Genomic DNA, 27,670 nt, shown 5'->3' with positions numbered 1-27,670 from the left:
TTCGAAACAAGCTTATTACCATGCTGCTGATGGAGGAGTTCCGAGTAAACATCACAGTTCCTTGTGAGATTGTTTACACCGGAATAAAGTGTTTCTGCACCTTTCCAAACATCCTTGGAGGAGTGAAGAAACATCATTAGCCCAACAATCTCCGGCTCCATGCTATTCCATTAGAGTGTCTGAATATGCGCATCCTCTTGGCGCCACTTGCTATAAGACTTATCATGAACATGTGGAGCATCCTTTTCAAGATAGTCAACTTTGCCCTGGGCCAGAAGAAACGTCTCAACTGCCTGACACCACAGAGGATAATTAGAACCAACCAATTTGATGAATGACATCTGAACCATAGGAAGCTCCATCGAAGTAGCGCAGGAGTGGTAGCCATGAGAACACAAACCATAAACCCACCAATGACAACGAGCTACCAACAACGTAGCGAACCAAACCACACCAAGACAAACACGACTACTAACACATCTGACACGGGCCATTAGAGACAAGGCAAACATGAACCACATAACCAATGCTAGCGAAGTAAATAGCAACCCAAGTCGACGAAGAAGAAACTTACTAGGGCGATAAGCCATCAGCCCAACACCACCTCACACGGTCCATGAACAAAAGCAAGTCAAAGCATACAAGCAACCAACCATAGACGAATGAAAACTCAGCAACAACAACTGTCCGGAGCCATAAAAAATGGATCGACACGAAGGAGAACACAACAGTGGGTATATAGGGTGCAACTAGGGTTTGAAAAGAAGGGATGGGGTGAAGATGGAGGGTTAGCGGCGAGATAGGGGGTTTCGGGATGGGTTTGGAATGGGCAGCAGTAAGGGAGGGGGTGGGGAAGGGGGTGGCACCAAGGGGATGGGGTAGGGGGCGGCAACAAGGGCGTGGTGTTTTGGGGCGTGGGTAAGGGGGCGACAGCAAGGGGGTGGTGTTTTGGGTTTGGGTAAAGGCGCGACAGCAAGGGGGTGGAGGTTTGAGGGGTAAGGAGTGGGGTGGCTAGGGTTGGAAAGGGGAGGGGTGGCTAGGAGGGAGGGAGGGAGCGGCTAGGTTTAGGAGGGAAGAGAAGGGGGAGCAGCTAGGGTGTTTTATTTATTTTTATTTTTTGGGGAGGGGGGTTGATTTTCTGCCCTTTTTTTTTCTTTGTCACTTCTTTTTAACACGAATCAGAACCATAGCTCTGATACCATGTTCGCAGTATCCGTAGCTCCATCAGAGAGGAAAGGAAGAAGAAAACAGAAGAGGTCGAAAGAAAGAGAAGAGGGAGTGGAATAACTCTTCCTCTGATAACATGTATTATGTGTGTGTGTGTGTGTGACTAGGGTTCATGTACAATGTATAAAATAACCCTAATCGGGTATGTAATTACATCGCCTCATCTAGCAGAAAGAATTTGGAGCACTGTTGTACTCAACTCAGGTGAGGCTTTAAAAAAATCTGAGAACATTAAGTGGAACACTAGAAAGTTACTTGCAAGAGTTCTTTGCAGTGATATTAGGTCAGCACCTTATCAAACAAAAAAAAAAGAGTTCTTTGCAGTGATATGCTAAAAATCAACCAAGTCAAGAAAAACTCATTGAAGGATGATGAAAGTCAGGTTTGTGTCCTTCCCTTATCCCAAGGGAGCTTCTATCCCATAAGAAACTTCATTCACTAAATTTTAGAAATGTCTTTGAATTATTCAATTTGAATATAAGTTATGCTTTTGCTTTCTTTTCCCATTCCATTTCCTCTGTCATAGATAAGATCAGTCTTTATTAGGCCTCCTCTAAGCCTAGCTGGGGGACAATGCCAAGCTCTTAGATTTACTTGTGAAATTGACAGCATCATAGGATAAGAGGACCTTATCAAGGATACGAGACCATTTTCCAATAGTCAATTTGTCTGTGCTCAAATAATATGAAAGTCAATAACAAGCTTTTGAACTTGGTACATTCAAGATACATTTATTTTGTGAATATGACATGGAATGAATAACCTATTGTTTGTTCTCGCCCACATCCTTGATTAAGTGCATGGGCATTGCATGATTAGTTGTTCTCTTGGAGTTAAAATAAAAAACTTATTCCCCTATATTGACTTCTCTGGACAGGGCCCCTTCTGTTTACAGTATTCTTCTGCTGCTCCTTCGGGATTCTACTAATTTTAAGATCAGAATACATGCTGCTAGTGCATTAGCTGTGCCGACATCAAGACATGGTGAGTTACAAATTGTTTATAATTCTGTCAGATTCAATGTTCTACAGTGATGTAATAAGTCTGTTGGCCATATCCAATACAATTTTTCTGATTCTAGCTTGTGCTTCTTATGAATCTGTCATATATGGGTTTATTTGCTCTGCTATTAAGTAAATTTATTTCGGTACTCTACTTAACATTTTATTATTCTAGTTGGCTTTTCTTTTTCTTCCTAGGATAGACCATAGTTGCCAGGGTGGGAAACGGATTTAGGAAGGGAAACAGGAAACGCAAGAAAAAAGAAGAAGAGGGGAAATGAGAAACGGGAAAACAATAAAAAATGTACGAGAAACGTCTTGGGAAACACATTATAAACGTTTCAGAAACGATAGAGAAGTGTTAATGAAAATTCATGTGAAACACAAAGAAAACATGGAATATATGGTTTTGTGAAACACATTCATTAATGTCTCAAGAAAATTATGTATTATCTGTGTTAAAGGCTTGCAACAGTAATTTCCTACGACAATGAATCTGAGGCTGTATACAATGGCTCGGGCTTCTTATATGATGGATACACATAAATTCGAGCTTGCAAAAGTAGGTGGCACTTGCTCAATGATCCAAACCATTATTGCTGAGGCCTTGCTATGGATGGGCCATGTAGCACAACCCACCCCTATTGCACTATTCTAGCCTCAAATTTGCAGAGGCTTTCTTCCTGAATACGAACTGTTGTTTTTTTATTTTCTCACCAACCATTTAATGGCCACAAATTGAAATATTAGAACCGTCCAATGGGGGTGTATTTTGCTCTATGGCCCCCCATCCATAGCAAGGCCTAAGCAATAAGTGGTTTGGATATTGAGCAAGTGGTCCCCACTTAAAATATTGCTAGCTCATATTTTTCCTTGGAAAAATATGTGCATGCATCATATACGAACCCCATGGCTTGGGATTCCACCCCTGAATAGAGATTATACAAGAGTAGAATATCACCAGATGTTAATTCACAATGTTTCTCACTGTTTTATGTACTGGATTTCTGCTCAGCATAGAGTTTATCCAAGAGTAGAATATCACATGATGTTAATTTCATATTGGTTTCTCACTATTTTATGTATTGCAGAGTATGGGAGCTCATTCTCAGACGTCGTTCAAGGTCTGGAACATATACTCGAAAACCTTAGTTCAGACCAAAGTTTAACACCATCTAGTTTCAAGTATATGGGCACACTCGAAAAGCAAGTATGTTCTTGAAATCCACTTGCAGTCACCCTTTTCAATGTTTTTTTCTCTTTTGATACATATTTCTTACTGGTGATTGGTTTTCCCAGTTAACGTCAACCACCTTGCATGTGCTTGGGCTTGTTTCATGCAATGATCCTCCACCTCTTCAAGACTTTCTTGCAAAAGTAAGAATATTTCATTTTCAAATTGTGCAGGAAATTGACTTGATTGCCTCAACTTCAGGCAAATTTGTATGTGCTCTTCTCAAAAAGACCGTCTGTGTATATACTTGGGCATGAATGAAAAGAATTCCATGTTACTTTTCTTTATTAGTTTGTGCAGCTTTAATTGGTAAAAAGATGTCACCAAAACCTAAAAAATGTTTTTCTGATATTGAAATTTGAAAATGGTAGATGTTAACACACCTTTCCAGTGTGGCATGTTAGGCTGATGTTATCTGCTTTCTTGCTTTTGCAACTTGGTACTGTTGCAACACCACAAAGGTGTATCACTGTGTATGGTAATACGAGTGTCTTGCTAGCATAACTCTTTCGTCTCAGGCGGTGCGTCTTTCTAGCATAACTGTTTCTCCTCAGTTGGTATCCCTTGGATTTTTTAATTACAACCTATGTTACAAATATCCTTCACGGGAATTTCTCAGCAAGGGAAAATCTTGGGATATGTTTTTTTTTGTGTGTGCTTATATCAGGAAAATGATAAAAATCAAATTATTTAAAAATATATAGAAGCTAATAAATTAAGAATAAGTAAAAGTATTATAAAAAATCTTGATATTATCACAGTAAATGAAAATACCGCTATTTAAAAAAAATATCTCGGGATTATTTCGGGATTTTGTCATTTTAACAAAATAGCACGATATGCTATATTTTGAAAATGTCGGAGATATTTGTGACATAGATTACAACCACTGTTTTTTTTTTCCTCAATATATAGAGAAATCTCCACAATTTACTACTTGAATATAGTGACAAGGATCAGATTTGCCAGCTTTTGTATAAGGTAGACAGATTAAATTGTTTCCATTGTCTACTAGTATCGAACATTGGCATTTGGGTATAGGAAATGATATATTCGCCCCGTTTTCTTCTCGGGCCACCTCCAAGTAGAAAAGAGTAGTCATATAAATACACTAGAGTGGGCCCCAGAAGAAAATGAGGTGAATATATCCCTTCCCTTTGGGTATACTTCAGAAAGTTCTCTGATTCGTGCCAATCAGACATTGCTGTGGTGCTAGTATGATGTACTGACATGCCCATTTAGAGCCCTAGTCATTTTTAGTTGGAGGCACGAAATTTTCTGCTTACTTTGCATTCCTATGGAAAATAGCGAAACATTCTTGATTGTATCCTGCTTTTCTAATTTTGGTAATGCCAGGTGCTTCTCCGTAGTTTGTTGATCATCCCAAATTTAACCCATGTCATGTTGTTTTTTGCAGAAAGCATCTTTCCTAGAGGAGTGGCTCAAGTCGCTTTGGTCTTCTTTAGCAGAGCAGACTAGTGATCAACTTGCACCAGAAACTACTTCAATTGAGAAGAAAGCCATGGTATCCAAGGCAATCAGATCACTTCTTCAGATCTACGAAGGCAGCAACAAGCTCCAGAGCATTGCTCGGAGATTTGAGAAATTGGCCGACTGCTTATCGTGAGTTCTTGGTGAGTTTCTTCCTTTTCTCCAAATCATGGATATCATTGCATTGTTCATGGCATGGGTTCAACATCTTCTACCACAGAAAAATGGATGTTTGAGAATCCACCCATCATTCGAATCCCTGTTTGGAATCCTGATTTATGGATTTTTCTTTCCTAATAATGAATTATCTAGTGAAAGCCAAGAAAAATTTGGCTAGAGAGGCCCGTGGTATTTGATATTCGTTTATCGGGCAATAGCAGAGGGTTTTCCACTTGTGTATCGGTGAGAATTTGAAGCTGCATATGTACTGCATAATATGTTTGTATATTTGTGTCTCAAAAACATGTACAGAGGTATTTATTGTCTTGGTTCAAGATCACATTCAAGGTCACTGATAATGTTATATATAGAACAGTTGAATGATCTTCTTAAGCAACTCCTTGGAGCCATAGGTGTTCAAGTTTATCCAATGCGCCGGGACTGGTTTTCAAGTGCAATGTGGGTCTCGGTTGGATGTATTTTTGCTTCAAAACTCTAGAAATTCTAGAGCAATTCTACTTCAATGTTCTTCATATTATTTTAGAGAACATTAGAAGAGGCTTCAGATGAAAGCTAGGCAATTTTGTGGAAAGCCATTTTGTGGGGTCACTATTGCAGCACAGAACAGCCCTTGATGAATTAAATGAATAAGACAAAATCTGTTAAAAAGTGAACCCGTGTGGCTGTTTACAAGATTTTGGCCGAAATTACCGAAAATTTTCAAAAAATTACCATATTTTTTAAAAATAAAATTGAATTCTCAAAATTTTGTTCCAAATGATCGAAATTTCAGTTTCGGTCTCAGCCGAACCGAAATCTGAAATTTCGGATTTCGGCCGAAATTTAAAAACCAAGGTTTTGACTTTTGATAACAAGGAAAAAATTCGATTTAGATCCTCAGTCGTGTTGATAAGGGCACCTAACTTTACTTCTCTTATAAATTTAACAAACAAAACACCCCTCACTCCCACTCCCACTCCCACTCCACTTCACTAAGATGTCATGTGTCACGGACCTTCATAACAGCTATGGCCGAAATGGCCCCGACACATGCCACTTCCATCATCTTATCTTTCTAAAAACATCTACAACTCTACAAGGAGCTTTCATGTTTGTCGAACCAAACAACAATAATAATAAATTCTCAAGAAGAAATGGAAAGGGAAGGCTTTTAGGCTTCTTTTGTGTGGAAAGACCTTTCCTCTATGCCCTACCTGTGCTCTAGAGTTTAGTCTTTATTAGCTGTAATTTCACGTGGGTATGTTCCAGTGGAGGCAAATAAGGGGTAAAACATTTATTTACTTCGTACGAAAAGGTGGTGATTGTTCTGGTGGCCGTAGGTTGTGTGATTACCACTCAACATGTCGTAAGTAGCTTCCTCCCTTGCCCATCATTGCCCCCCCGAGTGGGGTAAGTGTCATACCCCTCTCTCTCTCTCTCTCTAATCGTGCTTAGCACATAGCATCTGAAGATTATGGTGATCTAGTGAATTATCATGAGGTGTTGTTGATCTTCTTTCGCCCGGGAAGAAAATCTCCAGGAAAAGATGATCCTGACCCTCTAATGTAGTCGGTGACAGATGAACTGTTGAGAAAAAGTTGTACATTTATCCTTCAAACACCCCTCTTCCATTATAAACCTTCTTTTTTAAGCTAGAAAGGATGATCTTTAGGCTGTCTACACACAACCCAATGAAAAGTAGGTATTTCTCTAATTTCCTACATTCCCACCAAACTTCTCCAATTCCCATTTGCTCCCTCACTCTATTTGTTACAGTTGTCTCCAGTTATCACTGAGTAGAAAGACAAGATTCAGAAGGGGGCCCACATAAATACAAGTGGGTCCCATCTTTTGACGTTTCTGCTCGCCAAAATGATATATTAACTGATATATTTGTACCCTTTTTTTATTTAGGACAGCCCCCTCTACTGTAAAAGAGTAGTCATAAATACACTAGAGGAGGGCTGTCCCAAGTGAAAAAGGGGGTAAATATATGTTTTCCTTGGGACAAATTGGTACTGGTCCGCCGGACAATGCGGTGCAACTTGACAGTTTGTTTTCTTACAACAATAATTGAAAATCTTGGAAAAAAGTGTCATGTTAAATTCGCACCCCTTGTAGGATAATTCGCACCCCTGGTGACGTAATTTGCCGTCAAAAAGCGTTAATATCGGCCACAATTCACGTCATAAGGGGTGCGAATTATCCTAATTATCATCTCTCAAAATAGTAAAACGCCAATTCATCAATCAGTGAGCTTTTTAAGCCTGGTCAGTCTCCTTTTATTTCTCTGACTTGCCTTATGTAAGCTCCACAGCCACCCTCGTCTTTTAGACCGAATCTACAGTCCAAAAGACAAAATCTAAAAAGAGGATAGAAAACCCAAATGCATTTGGATGAATGAATGCAATCTAGAGCTCCCTTTAGTTCTAGCATTCATGGCGTTTTCTTCTTTTTGTGAAAGGTTGTTGGTTTCTCAAAGATAAAGGAAGGAATTAGATAAGTATATAGAGGTGAGGGTGTCACCTTCAGCCTTCAGGTATGTGTTTTTACTATTCTTTTAGTAGCTTATGGGTTTTTCTTCTGTGACTTTGTGGGGATTGTGTTGGTGTTTTGGTGGGTTTTTTTGAGAGGTTTTGGTAGATGGATATGGTGGGTTTTTTTACTGAGTTGAAGGTGGGTTCGACACTTGATTTTCTGATTTTGTAGAGTGGTGGGTTGTTCTTGTAGTTTTGATTTTTGCTTGGTTTTTCATATGTTGATAGAGTTTTGGAGATTTCTCATCAATTCTTGATGTTGTTATACCTGATTTTATTATGCATTTGAGAGTGTCTTTTCTATTATCTGTCTCCTGTTTCTTTGGGCTACTCATATTTGCACTACCGTGTTCTGATAACTGCACTAACTCAGTTTGTCGTTTAGTATTTAACCAGCTGTCAAAGGTTATCACAATTCCCCAAAAGCTTTTATAAGCTAATTAAAAAGAAAAGACAAGGTGAGTTGTGCAATTATCAAAACTGGTAGCGCCAAATTCCGTCTATGTACTCTGCCATGGATCCTTTCATTGTTTGTCCTCCTGTGTTCCTATCATGTGGTTAAATAATATCCATAGATTTGAAAATCTTCCTTAACTGCTTCTGTTTTCATGGGTCTGACTGTGTTTTACTATTTCTGGTTGTAATATTTCCATTAACTTTATCTGTCAGTGTTTTAATGGATTTGTGGACCCTCCCTGCAACTTTCTTCAAATGCTTTCACGTCAGGCTTCCATTAATGGTTCATTTATTGGGACCCTTTTATTTATTTTTGCTGGTTTGAAGTTGTTACTTGTATTTCTAATCTTTATAAACTGCATTCCTTCTTTCTGTCAATTGACTAGTTAGAAGCATGGTTTAAAATTTCGGTTTCGGTAACCGTTTCGGACCCCACCGAAAACCAAAATTTCGCCGAAATCCAAAATTTTGTAATTTGGTTAGAAATTTCGGCCTAAATTTTGTAACACTTTTAAAAATAAATAAATAATGGCATTTAATAGAAATTTCGGACCTGACTTACCGAAATCCGAAATTTCAGTCTGACTTACCGAAATCCGAAATTTCAGTCTGAAATTTGGTAAATGGCAAAAAATGGAATTTCGAGAAATTTCGGTTTCGGTCTCCGAGATTTCGGTCGAAATTTAAAACCATGGTTAGAAGTAGAGTATACACCTGTGTTGCATGCATTTGGATTCCTATGTCTGGATCCGACACGGATTCAGAGTCTCGGATTCAGCGAACCCCAAAAAGTAGGACTCGTGGATTTGGTAATTTTTATTAAAATATAAATTTAAAAAGTATATAAAATTTATATATATAGATATGTGTGTGTGTGTGAAAAAATTAAGGGTGGAGGGTTGAGGCGTTAGGGTTTTTATAAGTGAGGACGGGTTGTGCTTTTATTTATTTATTTAAAACAAAAACATTAAAAAGAAAACGCGTTTAAAGGAAAATTATAGGGCAATGATGAATTCGCACCCCCTATAGGATAATTCGTACCCTTTAACGTGAATTGACGTTAAAAAGCATTAAAGTCTGCCACATACCCTTCTTTAAAGGGATGTGAATTATCCTACAGGGGGTGCGAATTTATCATCGCCCAGAATATACATGATTCACATTTTAGAAGAGACAACAATGTGTCGGAATCGCCCGAAAATTAGATTCATGCTAGACACGGCTACAATAAGAATCATGCTGTGTCCCACGTGAATCCATGTCTGAAACACGTGCCAAAATGTGTGAACACGAATTCGGCATAGGGGGCAAATAATCCATGCAACACAGGTATACATCAATAGATCTCAACTTTGTCTTTTCATGGATGCGTGAATCTTCCTTTGAGCTTGGCCTATGCACTCTACATCTATTCTATCGATACAACTCACTAACAAAACTTTTGCTTGTGTATGAGTATGCTCATGTAAGAGGCCATCATCTGTATTAGATAACCTATTTCAATTTATCATGTAAATTTTCTTTTTCTATATTTTCTCTTCTTTATCGTATTTCTATAGGCAGATTTCTATTGAAAAGCCCAAATTTTGTTTCTTGAAACTCAATCTCTGCATATTATGCAGTTTTAATGGCAAAGGAATACAGTGGATCTCCCAAGCCTCACCATTTGGAATCTAAGAGAAAGCGCCTGACTTGGGTCTTAGGCGTAAGCGGCCTTTGTGTGCTCTGCTATGTGTTGGGAGCATGGCAACCCACTTCTCCTTCCTCATCAGATCGCTCTGAGGTTTACTCCAAAGTTGATTGTGATGTCGGATCCACGAAAACTAATTCCCATTCTACTGTTCTACCCTCATCTTCCTCATCCTCGGTCTCCCTAGACTTTGCAACCCATCATCAGGTGACCATGAATGACACTAACGTCGAGTCACGGGAAATCCCGCCTTGTGACATGAGTTTGAGTGAGTATACGCCTTGTCAAGATCCCGTAAGATCGAGGAAATTTGATAGGAAGAAGCTTATTTATAGAGAGCGGCATTGTCCTATCAAGGAGGAACTTCGTCGATGCTTGATCCCTGCTCCACCTAAGTACAAAAATCCTTTTAAATGGCCTCAAAGCAGAGATTATGCCTGGTATGACAATATCCCTCATAAGGAACTCAGCATTGAGAAGGCTGTTCAGAATTGGATCCAAGTTGAGGGCGATAGGTTCAGATTCCCAGGAGGAGGAACCATGTTTCCGCGAGGAGCAGATGCTTATATTGATGATATAAATGAGCTTATCCCTTTAACTAGTGGAAAGATCAGAACAGCAATTGATACAGGCTGTGGAGTAAGAACATTGACACTTTTTCTTCCATCTGATCATTTGGGTTTCAAGTGTATCACCTATAATTAGATTTAGTTTGATAGAATATAAATTTCTGAGATTTTTTGGTGTTCTGATTGGTTTTGGAGGTGGCAAGTTGGGGTGCTTATTTGCTAAAGAGAAACATCTTGACAATGTCATTTGCGCCAAGGGATACACATGAAGCACAGGTCCAGTTTGCATTGGAGCGAGGGGTTCCAGCCATGATAGGTGTAATGGCGTCAGATCGAATGCCTTACCCGGCAAGGGCTTTTGATATGGCACACTGTTCTCGCTGCTTGATCCCTTGGTACGGTTTTGGTAAGGCTACAATTTCCATTCCCATCAATTATTTCTGAGCATTTCATATTCCATCTTCGATTAAATTGTAGGACTTCATTCCCATCTTACCTATCAAAAATAAATAAAATAGATCATATGAAACCGTGTTGAGGTTCTCAGTTCTTGCATTGTAGGAGTATTCTGCTGTTAATTTTGTTGCTTAATTTGCGTTTTGAAAGAGATGGTCTCTATTCTTGCACGTACATATAAAGAAACTTCTCCTAAAGTTATCCTTATCTCAAAATTTACTCTCATTTTCATTTTGGTTATGAACTTCAAAACTGAATTCATATTTATGTTTCTTTTTTATTTGGACCATAAAATATAATCAGGAAATTCACCAAAGAAACTGTTGCTATAGATCATCAACCACTACCTCTTCACTTTCTCACTTCAAAATTTTTATTTTATACGTAACTTCAATTACACCTCCAATGTTTTGTCTCTACAGAGGGGCTCTATCTGATCGAAGTAGACAGAGTTCTAAGGCCGGGAGGATATTGGATTCTCTCGGGTCCACCAATCCGTTGGAAAAAATATTGGAAGGGTTGGGAGAGAACCCAGGAGGATCTGAAACAAGAGCAAGACGCAATAGAGGACGTTGCAAGGCGCCTCTGCTGGACAAAAGTAGTCGAAAAGGATGATCTTGCAATTTGGCAAAAACCCATGAACCACATCGAGTGTGTGGAGAGCAGACGAATTGTTAAAACACCCCATATCTGCAAAGATGACAATCCAGATGCTGCCTGGTAAGAAACTCACATCATGCTTCCTTTATCACCCGCTTTAAGGAAAAAAGCACCAAATTTATAGAAGTTGTAGGCTTAGTTTTTTTTTTTTTTAATTTGGACAACTACCAAACTACTAACCCCATTATACACTCTGAATCCACTCTGCGTATCCAAACACACATGACTTTGTTCTTTTTGTGATTTGTTGGGTAAGCCGAGAAGAAACTTGTGGTCCCATGTTGCAACCCCTGCATCATAACGATAGTGCAAAAACCTGAAACTTGATTATGACTAGAGCGGACCTGAATTCAAGTGGACTTTGGTTGACTTTTTCAAGATAGAAAAAACTTCCGATATTATATGATTATTCAAGTTTTCAAATATTTAATGGAAGTTTGGAGTATCTGATTGATGTTTTGTGTTTGAGAAACTGAATAACCCTCTTGTCCCAAGTCTAGATAAAGGTGAGTTGAGTAGGCAAGTTTTCAAGAACTGAATTGAGTTTTAAAACACATTAGTTCTAATATTCAGGAAACAAATGTGAAGCTTAAAAGGTACATATGAGTTATAAGCTACATATGAGTTTCCTCAATCAATTGTATACATTCTGCATTCAGAAGCCATTGTTGATTCATCTTCCGGTATAGGGCTTATACTTGGTAGTAAAAAAATCTCATTTCTGTGGAGATTGCATAACATAACTTGAAAACCAATATATCCACAATGTATGAGTATATTATGTGAAACAACCAAGGTACATAATATTGTATATTATGTGAGTATATTCCAAGCTACATAATATTGTATATTATGTGAAACAGCCAATTACTCCAAAAGCTTAAGCCATTGGAGATGGCGTTATTTAATCTTTTATACTTTTAACATACTATTATATGCAAATGTATCTGTATGCATCAGAAAATCTGTGCTAATTTGCTTTTGATTCCTCATCCAAAGGTACAAAAAAATGGAACCTTGCATAACTTCGCTACCAGAAGTCAGCGGCCAAAGTGAAGTTGCAGGTGGGGCATTGGAGAAATGGCCAGCACGTGCATTCGCCATTCCTCCTAGAATAAGCAGAGGAGACATTCCCGGAGTCACCGCTGGGAAGTTCCGAGAGGACAATGACATGTGGAAGGAGCGGATGGCGCATTATAAGAAAATTATCCCTCCTCTCCCTCAAGGACGATACCGGAACATAATGGACATGAACGCCAAATTAGGAGGATTCGCGGCGGCACTACTGAAATACCCTGTTTGGGTCATGAATGTGGTCCCCGCCAATTCGAAGGATGATACTCTAGGCGTGATCTACGAGAGAGGGTTCATTGGTACATACCAAGACTGGTGTGAGGCCTTCTCGACATATCCAAGAACCTACGACCTCATCCATGCCACTGGTGTTTTCAGTATCTATCAGGACAGGTAAAAGAAAAGTAATCAACAACGTTGATAAATAGATGTAGGCTCTGTTTGTTTTTCGACTTTGGGAATTGATTTTTCAGTCCAAAACTGATTGTAGGACTCAAAATTACACACAAATTTGAGTCCAATAGTCAGTTTTAGACCCAAAATTGATTCTCAATATTGTGATGTTTCTAGGATCAGAATTGTGATTGGTCATTGTTGTTTTGTTGCAGGTGTGATATCACATACATTTTGTTGGAGATGGATAGGATTCTGAGGCCAGAAGGGACTGTGATATTCAGGGATGTGGTGGAAGTTCTTGTGAAGATTAAGAGCATAACAGATGGAATGCGATGGAAGAGTCAGATAATGGATCATGAGGATGGACCTTTTAACCCTGAGAAAATCCTTGTTGCTGTGAAATCTTATTGGACTGGTGAAGCAAGCCAATAACAATAAGCTATGTATTCATCTGTGCGAATTTCCCATCTATGTAGGTTTCTTTTGACAAAGATTTTACAGGGTTTCTTGTTTATCTTTCTGCAGTCCTAGAAAATATTTTTTTCTCTCATGTTTTTCAGTGTATCCATTCTTTGAAACAATGTAGATGGGGATTAAAATATTTTTTGAGTAATGTTGATGAGCTGAGTTGGTATGGTAGATAGATTAGGTGGTAGGAATTTTTTGGCTTCTCACTGCAGTTTGGAGGGGTAGTGAGATGTGAGCCGAAATTTCTTCCAAATTTTAAGGGATTTCACCCCAAAAATCTCGATATTTCAGCCGAAATATTGGTAATTTTGTTCAAAATTATGTGAGAGATAAAATAGTCGTTAATTTCGGTTTGGGTGAGGACAGTGAAGTACTATATTTTTTAAAAAGATACTATAGGATAATCCAAAATGTTCATTTGTTGAGCTACAATGTGAATTAGCTACACCGTGTAAATCATCTCCGCAGGATCATCCTAACCCTCCGATCTATAGCGGTTTTTATAACAGGCAATCCAATGGACTACAAATTTACACATATATAAAATCTCATTGGGATGAATTTCGTTTTGCAAGATAGAGATGAAATTCTTTGTTGTCACACCTGCACAAAAGACAAGGCAGTGAACTCCTATCCTTTCAAAATGCCCATCTCTTTATTACTTCTGCCCAAAAAACCTCATTATTACCTGTACCTTTACCTTTGCCTTTTTGCCATTTCTTTAATGCCGAATTCTCTCTAGTTTCAAAGAAAGACTCTTTATGAAAATGAATGGCTTTGGTGGCTACTTTTGGTTTAGAATTACACCAAGTATCCCGGTAGTGGTACATAAATTTTTACACATTAATCATAGGATTGGTTTCAATGAAAATATTATAGATGAATGGATACATCTTGGGATAGTGTGAGCCATACCATCATTATAGTATTGTGAGAAGTATTACTTTGTCCATGTTATATTGAGACCAAGCAAACACAGGCACTTGGCTTGCGTAATTCTTCTGCCCAAAGGTGATGAGTTATTCTAGTGCTATGTTGACTGTGTCTTGAAAGGAATCTTGGTATGAAGGATCTAGATGGAACATTCTATACGATAGAAATCTATGTTCACCTAGTTACGATTCAAGGATTGCTGAGATTGTCTCATAAAGCCTATATTGACAAAATCCTTAAATTGTCAATATGGATCAGTGCCCCACTGGTACTACCCTTGTGGTTACTGGTTAGTGATGTTATATTAGCTTGAGTTTTTAGATCCCATGATCAATTTAGCACATAAGCAGATAAAGAGAATCTCCTATAGTTCCGCAATTGGAAATCTCATAATGCTTGAGTCTACACCTGTCTCAGCATAACCAATGTGGTGGGCAAGCTTAGAAGGTACATATATGATCATATGTATGGATCATTAGAAAGCTGCCAAGAAGGTTATGTGTTGTATGTAAGGGATTGGAGGTTTTATGCTCACATGTAGTAGAACAAACAACCCTTAAGAAAATTGGTTGATCTGGTTCCGACTTTGTAATTGTTGGACACCTAGAGTTCTGTTTAATGACATTTTTACAGAAAGTCTTAAATCGTGTAAGAACGTCAGATATAAAAAATTAGTTGCTTCCACATTGGATTTGGAGTATATTGTATATTACAAGGCCTTATGTTATGCATTGTGGTTGCAGAATTTTGTTTCAGGGTGTTATCTTGTTCGTAGAAAGTCTTGAATCGTGAAATAACATAAGATATACACCATTAGTTGCTTCCACATTAGATTTGGAGTTCATTGTATATTACAAATACTATGTCTTATGATTGGGGAATTTTATCTCAAGATGTTACGTTGTTGATAATGAACAAGTTACTGAGAATGTTTGTGACAATTCCGTTGTAGTTTTACTTTTTCAAAACAGAAAAATAAAGTAAGGAGTCAAATGTGTTGACGACATATTGTTGTGAGGAAGAGAATTCAGAATCAGTTAGTGTCTATTGAGTATATAAGTACCACACTTATGTTAGGAGATCCAATAGCGTTTGGAATTCCCACCACATTAGTAATGGCAGTGAAAAATGCAACATTAAAAGAATGATAAATGCAGTTAGGTGATGTGGGTGTAATAAAGGTATGTTTGATTGAACCTTACACCTAAACTGTACTAATTTAGATACGAAGTTTTTGAACCGTTTGAGCTATAACCAACCTCCAATTTCATTATTTCCTTCATAGAATAACAAATACTTACCTATTTTCATATTTAGGGCAACAAAAGGGTACGAGACATTCTTAAAATGAGCATGCCTGCCTGCCTGCCTGTGGATGTAATGATTTTCCTAGAATTTCTTTTCCATGTAGGATTCATTTTTCCAATGTTTGGTAATAGACAACAAAATAACATGCTAGAAAATAATTTGAGGACCCCACAAGTATACTCCAAAGGTGGGCCCACCATGCTTCTCCCTATGAGGTTATTTTCTTTTTCTTTAATCATCAAATCACAATCCACTAATCGAACAACTCTTCTCCCAGTGGGCCATTTTTTTTTTTTTTTTTTTTTTTGGGCCTTGGATGGACGGTCAGGATCATAAGATCGTTATAGCACCATTGGTGGGGTCACATGGTAGGACACTATTTATGGTGCTACCACGTGTCACCAAACCGATAGAAGAGAAAGACATAGTAACGCAGACACGTGTTGACGGTAGAATCCTCGGCAGATGACGAAAGGAAAGTAGGTTTTCCTGTGAGCATCACGTATTTATTAATTTTCTCCTCTGCTAACTTAAAAAGGAAAATGATTTTTTTCGCCCCCCGTAGGATAATACGCCCACTTTTAACGTCAATTGTACGCTGGCGATGATAAATTCGCACTAGCTCTAAGATGATTCGCACCACTTGTACACATAAAAAAGCGTTAGAGTCTGCAACAATTCACGTTACAAGTGGGGCGCATTATCCTAAAGTGGGGTGAAAAAATCATCAATCTAAATAAAGCAAATCAAAATGAGAAGGAGAAACGAGAGAGAGAGTTGTTTCAGTCTAACTTCGCGAAGAGCAAGAAAAATGGAAAACTAAGAAACAAAAAGGTAAAAGTAAAACCCTAGCGTAGCTCTAAAGCGTTACAGATTCGATTTGCAGAACTTAGGTTTTTTTTTTTTCTGATCTCGATCTGAAATCGGTTGGATTTCTACCGGAGATGGGGGATTCGGCCGGAGAGAATTCTCAGAATCCGGCGAGGAATTTTCTAGAAGAAGCTACAAGATTCGTAGATCTTGCAAAGGAGTTACAGGATTCTGCTTCTTCTTTGATTTCTAAACCTTGGAATGAAGAACAAGCCCTATGTAAACGAGCTTTAGCTCTTGAATCTAACATTCAGAAGCTCCGGTCCTCGATCGATTCTGCCGTGAAGAGAGGGAGTGTTGATCGTAGGGAAGCTGAAAAGGTGATTTTATTTATTTTTTTGAATTTTTAATCTACATGCAGATGAATTTATGGATATTTGTACTTCCTGTTTTTTTTTTTTTTTTTTTTTGTATTTTTATGCTTATTATTCTGTGGTTGAATGAGTTTTTTTTTCTGATTTATTTCAATAGATTTCAAATTGTTCCTTTGCTTTTCCTTTCTCTCAATTTTTATGTTAAGTTTGAGAGCTTGAATACAAGGATTTTATAAGCTAAAACCTGGATTTAGATTTTCAGTAATGTAAAATACTGGTTTTAGCTTATAAAATTCAGGTTTTATCTCATAAAGCCCTGGTTTTATCTTGTAAAATCCAGGATTTTGCAATCCTGGATTATAAAATCCTTGTATCCAAACGGCCACTTAATCTACATGCAGAGGGATTTCTTGATATCTGCACTTGTTTTCTTTTTTTTTTCTTTAATTGTTTCTTTTTTAATGTTTATTGTTTTGTGGTTGAATGGATGTTTTTTCTGATTTATTTCAATAGATTTCAAATTGTTTCTTTGCTTTTTCCTTTCTCAATTTTCATTTTAAGCTTGACGAAGAACTATACAAAGCGACATGTATTATCACTGATGGGGATGTCTCTATGCTTCTTGCAAGCAAAGCTCACGGTGCGTATGTAAATTTTTTTTTTTTTTGCTATCACTCTTTATTTAATTTGTGATTTTGTTGCATTTTTTTGCAATTTCTGCTTCTACAATTTTATAGCAATTGTTGGTTTCGAGTAATTCAATTTTATTTATTTTTCGTTATGATTTTGGTTAGCCGAGGGGCTAATATTGAACGATGCTCAGGTAGTTTCCTAAGGATGTTTCTTGGACCTATCAATGTGCGTGCTACAAGAAAAGACGTTCAGTTGAAAGTAAAAGAGGAATACAACAGTTACAGGGTATGTATGTTGTAGAACTGTCTATGTGTTTTTCTTTTTTGAATGATAAAATTTTTTAGGTCTTAAGCACTGCTTGAATCTCTTCAGCCTTGAAATGGCTTCAAACACAGCTAGTTTTTTCTTGGAGCAGTATTCTTCCACATGATGCTTATATGATTATAGTTGTAATGATCTGTTTCTACATCATTTGTATATGATGATGTGTTTATGTGTGAGCATAGTGGAGATGGTGTTATGAATATTGCCCGGTGATCACATGTGATTAGCGGCATTGCATTGTGATTTCATGCTGAATTTGAATTTCAACTGTAGTTATATGGTAAGTTGAAAATTGGCTTTGCAATCAACCTTGACTTTTAATGAATATGAAGAACCATAATTGCTTCTTCTCCGTGTCCTATCCTTTTTCTCATTCTTTTTGGATGTTTCCATTTGTGGCTCAACCTATTTATCATGACTGAGCGCTTGTCCGAATTGTTGTGTTGTACTAATCTTGCCCCCTTTGTATGTCTCTGTCCTAAAAACTTATTTGTTGAATGTACTTGTTACATTTTTCAGATTGACCTTATGAAATTACTTTTGAGCATATTGACGAGTGAAAGAGAAATAAAAAGTTGAAGCAGTCAGATTTGCATTTAAAATGGCAGTTGCTATACTACAGGTACACAAAATTATAAGGCCATTGGCCACAAAAGTGTTTAGAATCTCGAGAAGCTGCCCAGTGCTGATTTGGGAAGATGACTTGAAATCTGTTGATTTTATTCAAAGCAGGGGTTTAAAGGATAGCAGGCTAGGATTTGGGTCTAGTGAAGGGGTATGGGGTCAGGTAATAAGGGAATAGGTTAAAGGGTATAGGAAATCAAGTAGGTGGAGTGCAGGGGTTGATAGAGGTGTTTTTAGGACAAAGATATAGGTTTGGGGACTGTGGTAACAGATCTCTGGATTGTTACGGTTGGGCTGGGCAGTGGTGGACTGAATCAGGTTGATTGGGATTTTGTGACAACTGGTCTGGGATTCACAGGTGGTAGGGGTTGATCTAGGACTGATCTAGTGATTGCAGGTTGCAAGAATAAATCTGGGACCGGTCTGGGACTTTCACATGATGGGGAAAGATCTGTGAATTATGACAGATCAAACGAAAAACAGGTTGTTGGCCTGTTAGGACTGGTCTGGGATTCATAGGTGGTTGGGGCAGCTGATCTAGGACTGATTCCTATTCGAAGAGCGTATAACCGCATGGATAAGCTCACACCAACCCGTCAATTTTGGATCCAATTCGGGACTTTCCTTGGGAGGTATCAGGAAGGAATGCCTATGTTTCCGTACATTTACATGATTTTATAGGATTTCTTCCGAATTTTCCAACCGAGCCGGAAATGTTTCCGTTTTTGTGGTGACCAAAATCGTAACCGAAACCAAATTTTAAAAACGTTTGGCTCACTTTTCAGGATAGAAGGGCAGCCTCCTAGCAGGTTTTTTCTGATTCATTTAATTCATCTAAGGTGGCTGCTCTCTCCTGAAAATGTGAGTGGCTTTTTGCAAAACTGCCTAGCATATCCCATTTTATTATTTTTTATTGGCCATATTGTAGCCGTGTGAATGCACTATTAGATATTAGTTTTAATGCTGCTCAAGGTAAAAATTGAGTTTCGTGTGAGTTGATTGCTGTTAACGAATGATGAAGCTTGTTTTATTTTGTCACTCACTGCTCAAAATGGATGTAATTTGAAAAGAAAAGATATGCACGCTAATTTGCATTTGTGCCTGCTTCTCATTCCATCTAGAGGGCTTGGGTCTATGTCCTTTAATTGACATAGACCCAAGCCCTCTAGTAGGATGATGCGTCGTGGATGGTCAGGATAGCTCAGCTGGTAGAGGGTTGATACGCACAACGCCTAGTATCCATCACCGAGCCTCTCTCCGAGACAGTGCCCAGATCGTTATGTACCAGGAGTAGCAATTACCAATCTATGACATGTTAGATGTAGTCTAGCATTCTCCAATCTGAGTGCATATTATGTGCATCCTATCCTGCACACAAGCCAGGCTTAGAGAAGTTCCCTGTGAAGTTGGTATCTGTGGATGTTATATGTGCAGAAATGCAATGTGCTTGGGTTGCTATTATTTCATTAACATTGAAGTTGTTCGCATCACTTCCAAGAAAATACATGCTCTATGCTCAATGCACAGTTATCTCCGTAATTATTGTGAATATATGGCTTTAAGTTTGACTAGCTGTGCTATTCCTTGCTGGCAGGATAGAACAGCCTTTCTGTTTCTTCTTTTTCCATCTACCCTACTGCTATTAAGATCTTGGATCTGGAATGGTTGCTTTCCAGTGTTACCGGTTCAGCTGTACCAGGTACCCTCATACTCTAGCAATGTTGAATTGCAATTTGTTGGAATCATCAATCTAATAATTTTTTTCTGATGGAAATTACAACTATTGTATCATTTACAGGCCTGGCTGTTATTTCTCTACACAAGTTTGGCTTTGCGTGAGAACATATTGAGAGTAAACGGAAGTGATATTCGCCCATGGTGATTCACTATAACATCTTATCTTTGAACACTTGTTTGGGATACCTTTCATGTTTGTTGTGCTCTCTTTTGTATGGACATGGATTTTTGTATGGCCCTTTCTTATCTTCGAAACTATTCTACATTACACCCTATGAATTCATGCTTTGGTGTGTACATTGCTTTATGGGAAGAATTTTTTTCACAGAACCTAGTTTTGCAAAGTCACTGACATTCATAATTTTTTTAAGAACATATTAGTGGTGACACTTTTTTGCAGTATGTCTATGTACATATAAGAGAGAATGGACATTTGATTATTTTTTGAACCCAATCATGCTTCTTGACACTTCAGTGGTTTCTTAGTAATTAAATTGTAGGAGATTGATACGGTGTTAACTTTGAAATTCGATGATTATTTTCCAAACCCAATCATGCTTCTCGACTTTTGTGGTTTCTTAGAAACTAAATTGTTGGAGACTGATACGATGTTTTTTTTTCATAGACTACATTGATAGGGTGGTAACTTTGAAATTCCTATATAATATCCATAAATGTTGTAAATAATAATGTGAGCCAGTGATAAGATTTTCATTCTGTCATAATCTACCCCATGAAGGAGTACAAACCAGTAGCAAAATCCAAAGGTAAGAAATGTGGAAAAAGAGAATCAAGAAGATGGAGAATGATGGAGGAGAAAGAGGGTGAAGGAGAAGAAGGACAAAGGAAGAATGAAAGGGAAAAGTGTCCGTTGGTTGGGAAAAGTGAAAAGTTCCCAACCCACGAACCATTTTATTATATGATCTCTTTTTAAGTGGGAGAGAAAAACCAAAAAGATGGCCCACACTCAAATCGCTTAATTGGGCTTTAGTGAGACATAAGTAATTGTTATTGTGGTGGATGAGAAGGAGAAGAGAAGAGAAGAAGAAGTGAGGGAGAAGATGGAGTCTCCTATGTAAAATGATATATATATATATATATATATATATATATATATATATATATATATAGAGAGAGAGAGAGAGAGAGAGAGAGAGAGAGAGGAATATGTTGGCACCATTTTTTTGGTGCGCTTAACACTTTTCTCATATATATATAGACACACACACATATACATACAAGAGAAGAGAGCCAAAATACCCTTTAACACTCCCCCTCAAGCTGGAGTGTATATATCATACAACCCTAGCTTGCTACAAATATCTCTCAACTTGGATTTTGCCAAAGGCTTGGTGAATACATCAACCAACTGATCTGCAGACCTAGTGAAGATGGTACTAATCTCTCCACTCTGAAGCTTCTTAGACGAAGCGACAATCAACCTCAATATGCTTCGTCCTCTCATGGAACACTAGATTAGAAGCGATATGAATTGTTGTCCTAGTGTCACAATGCAACGGCGCTGGAGATGAAGAACGAATACCAATATGTTGCATACGAGACCTCAACCATGTCAACTCTCCACATGTGTGAGCCATAGCTCGGTGCTCAGCCTTTGCGCTCGATCTAGATACAAGCTTCTTACTATGCCAAAAGACAAGATTTCCTCCCACAAATGTGTAGTAGCCTATAGTTGATCTCTTATCTGCTGAAGATCCTACCCAGCCTGCATCTGTGAATCCCTCCAGTCTCATATGATTATGCTTCCTGAAAATAAACCTTTTCCAGAAGCACTCTTTTAGTGTCTAACTATCTGAAGGGCAGCTGCCCAATGTGAAGTAGGTGGAGAACTCACGAACTGGCTCACTGATCCCACTGCATATAATATGTCAGGGCGAGTTTCAGTCAAGTATATCAACTTACCAACCAATCTCCTGTACCTGTCAGGTCCAACAATTCCTCATGACCCGGAAGAACCTTCACATTGGGATCCATAGGAACCTCAACTAGCTTTATTCCTATGGATCTCATCTCCTCTAATATATCAAGAACGTATTTCCTCTGCGACAAGGAAATACCACCATGGGACTATGCTACCTCTATACTCAGAACGTACCTTAGACTTCCCAAGTCTTTGGTACAAAACTATGTCTGAAGAAACTTCTTGAGTCTCTAAATACCTGACCAGTAGCCTACTTGTGTCGAATCCAAGCAAAAGTGCCATATTTGTGGGCCCCACCAAGTCATGATACGTGTCTGTCATGCCACACAGACTTCTCTACCTCATTTCAGCTAGCGATTTCAATTTTCAAAAAGCCTGCTCGAAGACCTAGAGCTATTATGCACCCCTAACCGTGCACGGATAGCCATCTTCACCACCAGATCGCCGGCCACCTCCACCTCGCACCACCATCAAGCTCCGGTAGACCCCCATTAAATCAAATACGAAATCAGTTTCTTCCACCTACCTCTCCATTGCTATATCCAGCAACCCACGGCCTCCTTAGCCTCCCCCAGCCCAAGCGTCTGTCTGCCTCCCAACGGCCTCCAGGCCCTCGAGATCCGGCCTTCGGCCACAGCCAAAGGTTCTGAGTCGTAGCTTTGAATCGAACAAGACCTCCTGCAAGATATAGTCTCCAGCCAAATCTGGCCTCCTTCCGACGGCCTCCAGCCTCTTTCCAATGGCCTTCGGCCAGATTCAGCCTCCCAACGGCCTCTGGCCAGATTCGGAATCCCTGAATCCCTGGCTGTATTCAGGTTCTCGCGATGGTCTCCTCTGGCCAGAATCAGCCTCCCGATGGTCTCGCCGGTGCTTTTCTGGATCTCCCGACAGCCTACCGGGCCTCCCGACGTCCTTCTCCAGCCAGATCCAGCCCCCCGACAATCTCCCGACCTTTTTAGTGAATGTTGTTTAGTTTCATGGACCCACAAGAGACCATATACTGTGGTTAGGTCAAGTGCATAGGCAAAATACATGACTATGGCATTGAACACGGCTGAGCTTACTTGGATCAGACATCTGCCATAGGAGCTACTTATCAAACCAGATACCTTTTTTTCCTACAAAGCCCGAGTCTGTCAAAATGTCATGAAATCATCTATTTCGTGCAAAAACTGAACATATTTAGATTGATTGCCACTGTGTCAGAGTCAAAGTGGAGATCAAAATATATTGAATTGATTCCTACCTTGTTAGGAAAAAATGGAGAATGGGTAGGTTTTGCTTGTTCATGTTTCTAAGCAGCATCAAGTTGTAGATGCATTCATAAAGGGCCTTTTCTATAAAGCATAATATTTTCTTGATTGTGAAGCTGAGAATGTAGGAGCATATCAGCTTGAGCGTGTTTGCTAGAAAGGGTTGATTCCCCTCCGTTAAAGGCATACATCATTTGTAACATCCAATATACAGGGCATCATTAAACCTCATTTTGGAGTTGATGAAATCACAGTAATACATCCCCTCATGCTATGTTTGGTTGCCTGGAGTGGCTCGGAGAGTAGCGGAGACAAGCATTTTGATTTGCCTAGAATTACCTCGGAAAATTGTTTAGTAGTGTTTGGTTGCGCGGCAAATACTCGGAGTGTAGGAGAAAAAGTAGGGGGTGTCATTACCAATATAAAGAGAGAGGAGAGAGAGAGAGGGAAGAGGGATAGAGAGAGCATGATTCCCTAGAAAATTCAACCATAAATCTTTGCTTTTGGAAGAAGGGGACAAGAAAGAGACAACCAATTATTACAAGAGAGAAATCCAAGGGAATCAATGTGAGTCCAATGCATTTTGGCAACCAAACGTGGAATGGCATGCCAAATCAAAACCAAATTCCGACGGCTGCTGAGCTTTTGTTCAACCAAACGAAGCATCACGGATTTCTTCTCTTTCTCCCCCCCCCCCCCCTCATATTTACAGAATATTTAATTATTAAGGACTAATTTCAAGACTTTACAAGTTGGAGCAATATAGTGTGGATGAATCTTGCTTAAATAGTCTTCTTCAATAGCTTTTTAGAAATAGATGGCTATTCTAGCAGGTTACAATCTGTCACATTCTATTTAGTGATGTTGAGACTGTTATCCTTTACTATGATCTTTTTGATTAAATAAATCTTCTTTGACAGAAGATACTTTTAGTAGGTGTTTTTCTTCCTTTATGATGATGGTGATTGCAAATAGTCTTCTGATCAAGGCTTCCTGTTTTTAACTATTATCAAATATATTTTATGGAATGATTACCTTCTTGACATAGAGAGGAAAAGAGGTTTAGGTTCGGTTATGGTTTTGATTCAATCACTCTACTTTTATTTTGATTAGTTATCTCCTAACTAATAATGGGATAATTTATCTGTTACCTCTAGGCTATTTGGTTTCATATGGTGTTTCCTTTTTATTCTCTCTGTTATTTATATTTTAAAAAATCCTCTTCTGTGCTTTTTCAGGTGGATATACCATCACTATTGTGCTATGCTGATGGCACTTATCAGTCTCACTTGGGAGATTAAAGGGCAACCTGATTGTGCTCTCAAGCAGGTTGCTAATTTCCCAATATTTCCTGATGATTATAATTTGCACTTTATTCTAACCCCTCCCATATTTTGCAGAAAGGTGTACATCTATTTCTGCAATGGGCTATAATGCAAGGTGTCGCAATGCTTCTACAGAATAGATATCAGCGCCAAAGATTGTATACTCGTATTGCGTTGGGAAAGGTGCTGTTTTACTTGCTGTGATACAAATTTTCATGCATGCTCCATCTAACTGTTTTTTTTCTGGTGGTTTTTTTTTTATTGTTCTTGGTATATTGAATTCATATATATTCCTTCTAAACACCTTGTTACAAGTTCGATTTTATTTTATTTTTGGACCCACTCAGTAAGGCAGCCCTAACTGTTTTTTTCTTTTGAGTACCTGTTGGGGGCATTTGGATCCAGGGTCTCTGTTTTGTTTGCAATGGATGTAGTTTACCAGGAAATAAATGAAACTGCTATTTGCTTTCCATCCAACTTTATTTATCCATATTTTAAGGGAGGTAAAAAGCAGTCCCTTGTTGTAACTTCTGATAAAGTGAATCCTCTCTTTTTATGTTACGCTTTTTTATTGGCTGTTGATAGCTAATTTGCAAATTGTAGCAGCCAACTAGGAAAAGTATAAAATAGCGTGTCATTATTGAAACAAAGGGAGTACAGAGATCATCTCCAAAAGTATTCTTTGGTAATTTTTATCTTCAGATGCACATGTTTAGTTTTATTTCAGTTTACTTTATTATGCAGGCTAAGCGAATGGATGTTGTGTGGGGAGAAACTGCTGGTGTAGAAGGTCAATTGTGGCTGTTATATCCCATCCTTTTCATTTTGCAGGTGATTGATGTTATGAACTAATGATTAAACTTCATCATTAAAAAAAACAAGAAGAAAATTCCTTACATCACTTACACAGGATGGATTACTTGCATGCTTTTGACACGATTGCATCTATAAGAAGCAGAGAAAGAAACAAATAGCCTAGTAGGGGCCAATTCATTGACATTCAACCAATTTTAAAACAATGGCTTGACTCAGAAACTGGTCTTTTGATATCTGAGCCTGAATGTCAATTTGTTGAAAAACTCATTTTTTAATGAGAGGATATCGGTTTAGCCAATCATGTACTTGGCAAGTTTTTTTCTAGTGATTCAGCCATGTTTTCTGAGTTGAGCCGTTGGTTTTGTAACGTTGACTTGAATTCGATCATTGTAAATGCTTGAATCAATTCACCGCTTTTGCATGAATAACAGTCATAAATTGTTGAAGAAATATTTAGGGGGGAACTCATATCTGCATGACCGTGTTTTGATAAATGCAAAGTCAAAATCAATCAACTGGGATCGGATCGCCACACCCGGCGTTTTCCTTATGAAAAAGGAAAGAATCGCTTTCCTTACTGATGAACACCTTCCCAATTATCAAAACATGGTCGTGCAGATATCAGTCTCCATATTGAAAACAACATTTTTAAGTTGTAGCTGTCTGGTTCATTTTGCTGTCCTACTTAAAATTTCTTTTGATTAAAAGTCTGGTAGGAAGCAGTAAAATAACATCATTTCAGACAATTAAAGCTACTTAAATTACATAAATAAACTAAATCATAGTTCCTCTGTTGGTGTTTGAACTTGTTTTCAGGGTTTTGAAGCATTCATCGGGTTGTCACTACTTAAGACTGCACTGGTTGGTAGTATTTCCGAGTGGCAGGCAAGAAACAAATGAACGACCTTCTGAGCTTTTATTCTGAGCTTTTATTACATACTTTCTACGTTGCTTCCTCTCTTCATACGAATGATATTCAATTCTGTTTACAGGTAATAGTTTGTGGGATCCTACTAGTCTTGATGGCAGTTGGGAACTTTGCAAACACGGTCCAAACGCTCATGGCAAAGTCGAGGTTCAAGGCCAAAATGAAGAGAAGTAAGAGCAAGCAGGAACTTTGATCAGGGATCATCACTTAAAACAGTTTGAGATTGACAAAGCTTTCGTGAACTGTGAAACAGTGGAATTTGCTGAATGTTTTATGAGAGCCCATCTACAGGTTTCTAAGACTGAGCTCAGAAAGTTAGATGGTAATCATCTTTGTAATATTCCATTTTGTTTAATTATTATACTTCTATGGGTTATATGAGTACTACTGTCTTGGCTTTTGTTCTGACCTACGATCGAGTCCGATGAATGGAAGATAAGGATTAAATTGAGTGTTTAAAAACATGATCTTACCGTCGGATCAGTTGAAAACATGATTTTAATCTAAAATAGGATTAGATTTGTGGCAAAAATCATTCTTTCAATGTATTCTTATATTTCAAGCTGTCAAGCAATTTTTTCTATGGTTTTGGTCCCCATGGCAAATGGACATCCCATCTGTGAGATTATGTCACCTATCAACGGCTTAGTTTTTCTTAGCGGCCTAAAAACTCGATTTTTTTCCATTATCTCATACTTTCCCGGTAATTTCCCCACTACAATTTCGGTGAGGACCGAAACGCTCTCCGTAACCGAAATTTGAAACCATCTCCTTACTCCTTAGTGAGATGAACTCCAGGACATTCAATCACCACAAGTATTATGATATCCATAAATTTTGAGCCTGCGATTGCAGTGGGGACCAATCAATTCCCACCGTGACGATTTTCAGAGATTTGACCGACCCTCTTTTGCTTCATTCATCTTAAAACCTAGGGAAAAATACACTTAGACCGCCTGTGGTTTCCGACACATTCATTGTTTGGATGATCCAAAGCGTTCATTTGATGGGCCCTGACATAGATAGGGTGTGCCCAAAAATCAGCTCCATCAGATCAACCTAACCCTTCAATCTGTGGACAAACCGTCAACTGAGGGGGGGCCTACTTGTAACTTTCTAAGCATTAGGGGTTAAGTTGAATGTGTCAGAAACCGCAGGGGATCTAACTGTATTTTTCCCTAAAACTTATTTCTAACTAGTGAAATACCTCGAGAGCATAGAAAGTTGGGGATACATCAGCAGCTT

General features: G+C 38.4%; 3 protein-coding genes across 7 annotated transcripts in view; all 3 read left to right on the top strand.

The window, feature by feature from the left end:
* LOC143875748 (ARM repeat superfamily protein) overlaps positions 1-5,520 on the top strand; it is a 53,406-nt gene extending 47,886 nt beyond the window's left edge. For all 3 annotated transcript variants that reach the window (XM_077377367.1, XM_077377354.1, XM_077377361.1), the window contains 4 exons: positions 2,105-2,211; positions 3,320-3,438; positions 3,528-3,605; positions 4,880-5,520. In XM_077377367.1, coding sequence (XP_077233482.1) covers positions 2,105-2,211; positions 3,320-3,438; positions 3,528-3,605; positions 4,880-5,089 — 514 coding nt within the window. In that variant the 3' untranslated portion in view covers positions 5,090-5,520. The remainder of the gene's footprint in view (positions 1-2,104; positions 2,212-3,319; positions 3,439-3,527; positions 3,606-4,879) is intronic.
* A 1,877-nt stretch (positions 5,521-7,397) lies between these two features.
* LOC143875716 (putative methyltransferase PMT18) lies at positions 7,398-13,551 on the top strand. 2 transcript variants are annotated; one of them, XM_077377320.1, is made up of 6 exons: positions 7,398-7,651; positions 9,728-10,434; positions 10,560-10,770; positions 11,243-11,540; positions 12,480-12,947; positions 13,163-13,551. In XM_077377320.1, exons 2-6 carry the CDS (start codon positions 9,733-9,735, stop codon positions 13,380-13,382), a joined length of 1,899 nt encoding a protein of 632 aa, XP_077233435.1. In that variant the 5' UTR covers positions 7,398-7,651; positions 9,728-9,732; the 3' UTR covers positions 13,383-13,551. The 2 variants fall into 2 exon arrangements, with proteins under 2 accessions (XP_077233435.1, XP_077233442.1); XM_077377327.1 differs by having other exon boundaries at positions 7,650-7,788.
* A 2,783-nt stretch (positions 13,552-16,334) lies between these two features.
* LOC143875731 (uncharacterized) lies at positions 16,335-26,801 on the top strand. 2 transcript variants are annotated; one of them, XM_077377345.1, is made up of 11 exons: positions 16,335-16,493; positions 16,604-16,849; positions 17,405-17,483; positions 17,667-17,761; positions 20,019-20,123; positions 20,223-20,302; positions 24,595-24,685; positions 24,757-24,864; positions 25,426-25,512; positions 26,314-26,382; positions 26,490-26,801. In XM_077377345.1, the coding sequence occupies exons 2-11, from the start codon at positions 16,604-16,606 to the stop codon at positions 26,616-26,618; spliced, it is 1,089 nt and encodes a 362-aa protein (XP_077233460.1). In that variant the 5' UTR covers positions 16,335-16,493; the 3' UTR covers positions 26,619-26,801. The 2 variants fall into 2 exon arrangements, with proteins under 2 accessions (XP_077233460.1, XP_077233452.1); XM_077377337.1 differs by having other exon boundaries at positions 16,368-16,849.
* Positions 26,802-27,670: the final 869 nt, after the last annotated feature.

The sequence above is a fragment of the Tasmannia lanceolata genome, unplaced genomic scaffold (genome assembly GCF_043159265.1).
Source record: "Tasmannia lanceolata isolate RefF3 unplaced genomic scaffold, GAP_Taslan_0.1 ptg000002l, whole genome shotgun sequence".
Lineage (NCBI taxonomy): Eukaryota > Viridiplantae > Streptophyta > Magnoliopsida > Canellales > Winteraceae > Tasmannia > Tasmannia lanceolata.
This window is presented reverse-complemented; position numbering and strand designations above follow the sequence as displayed.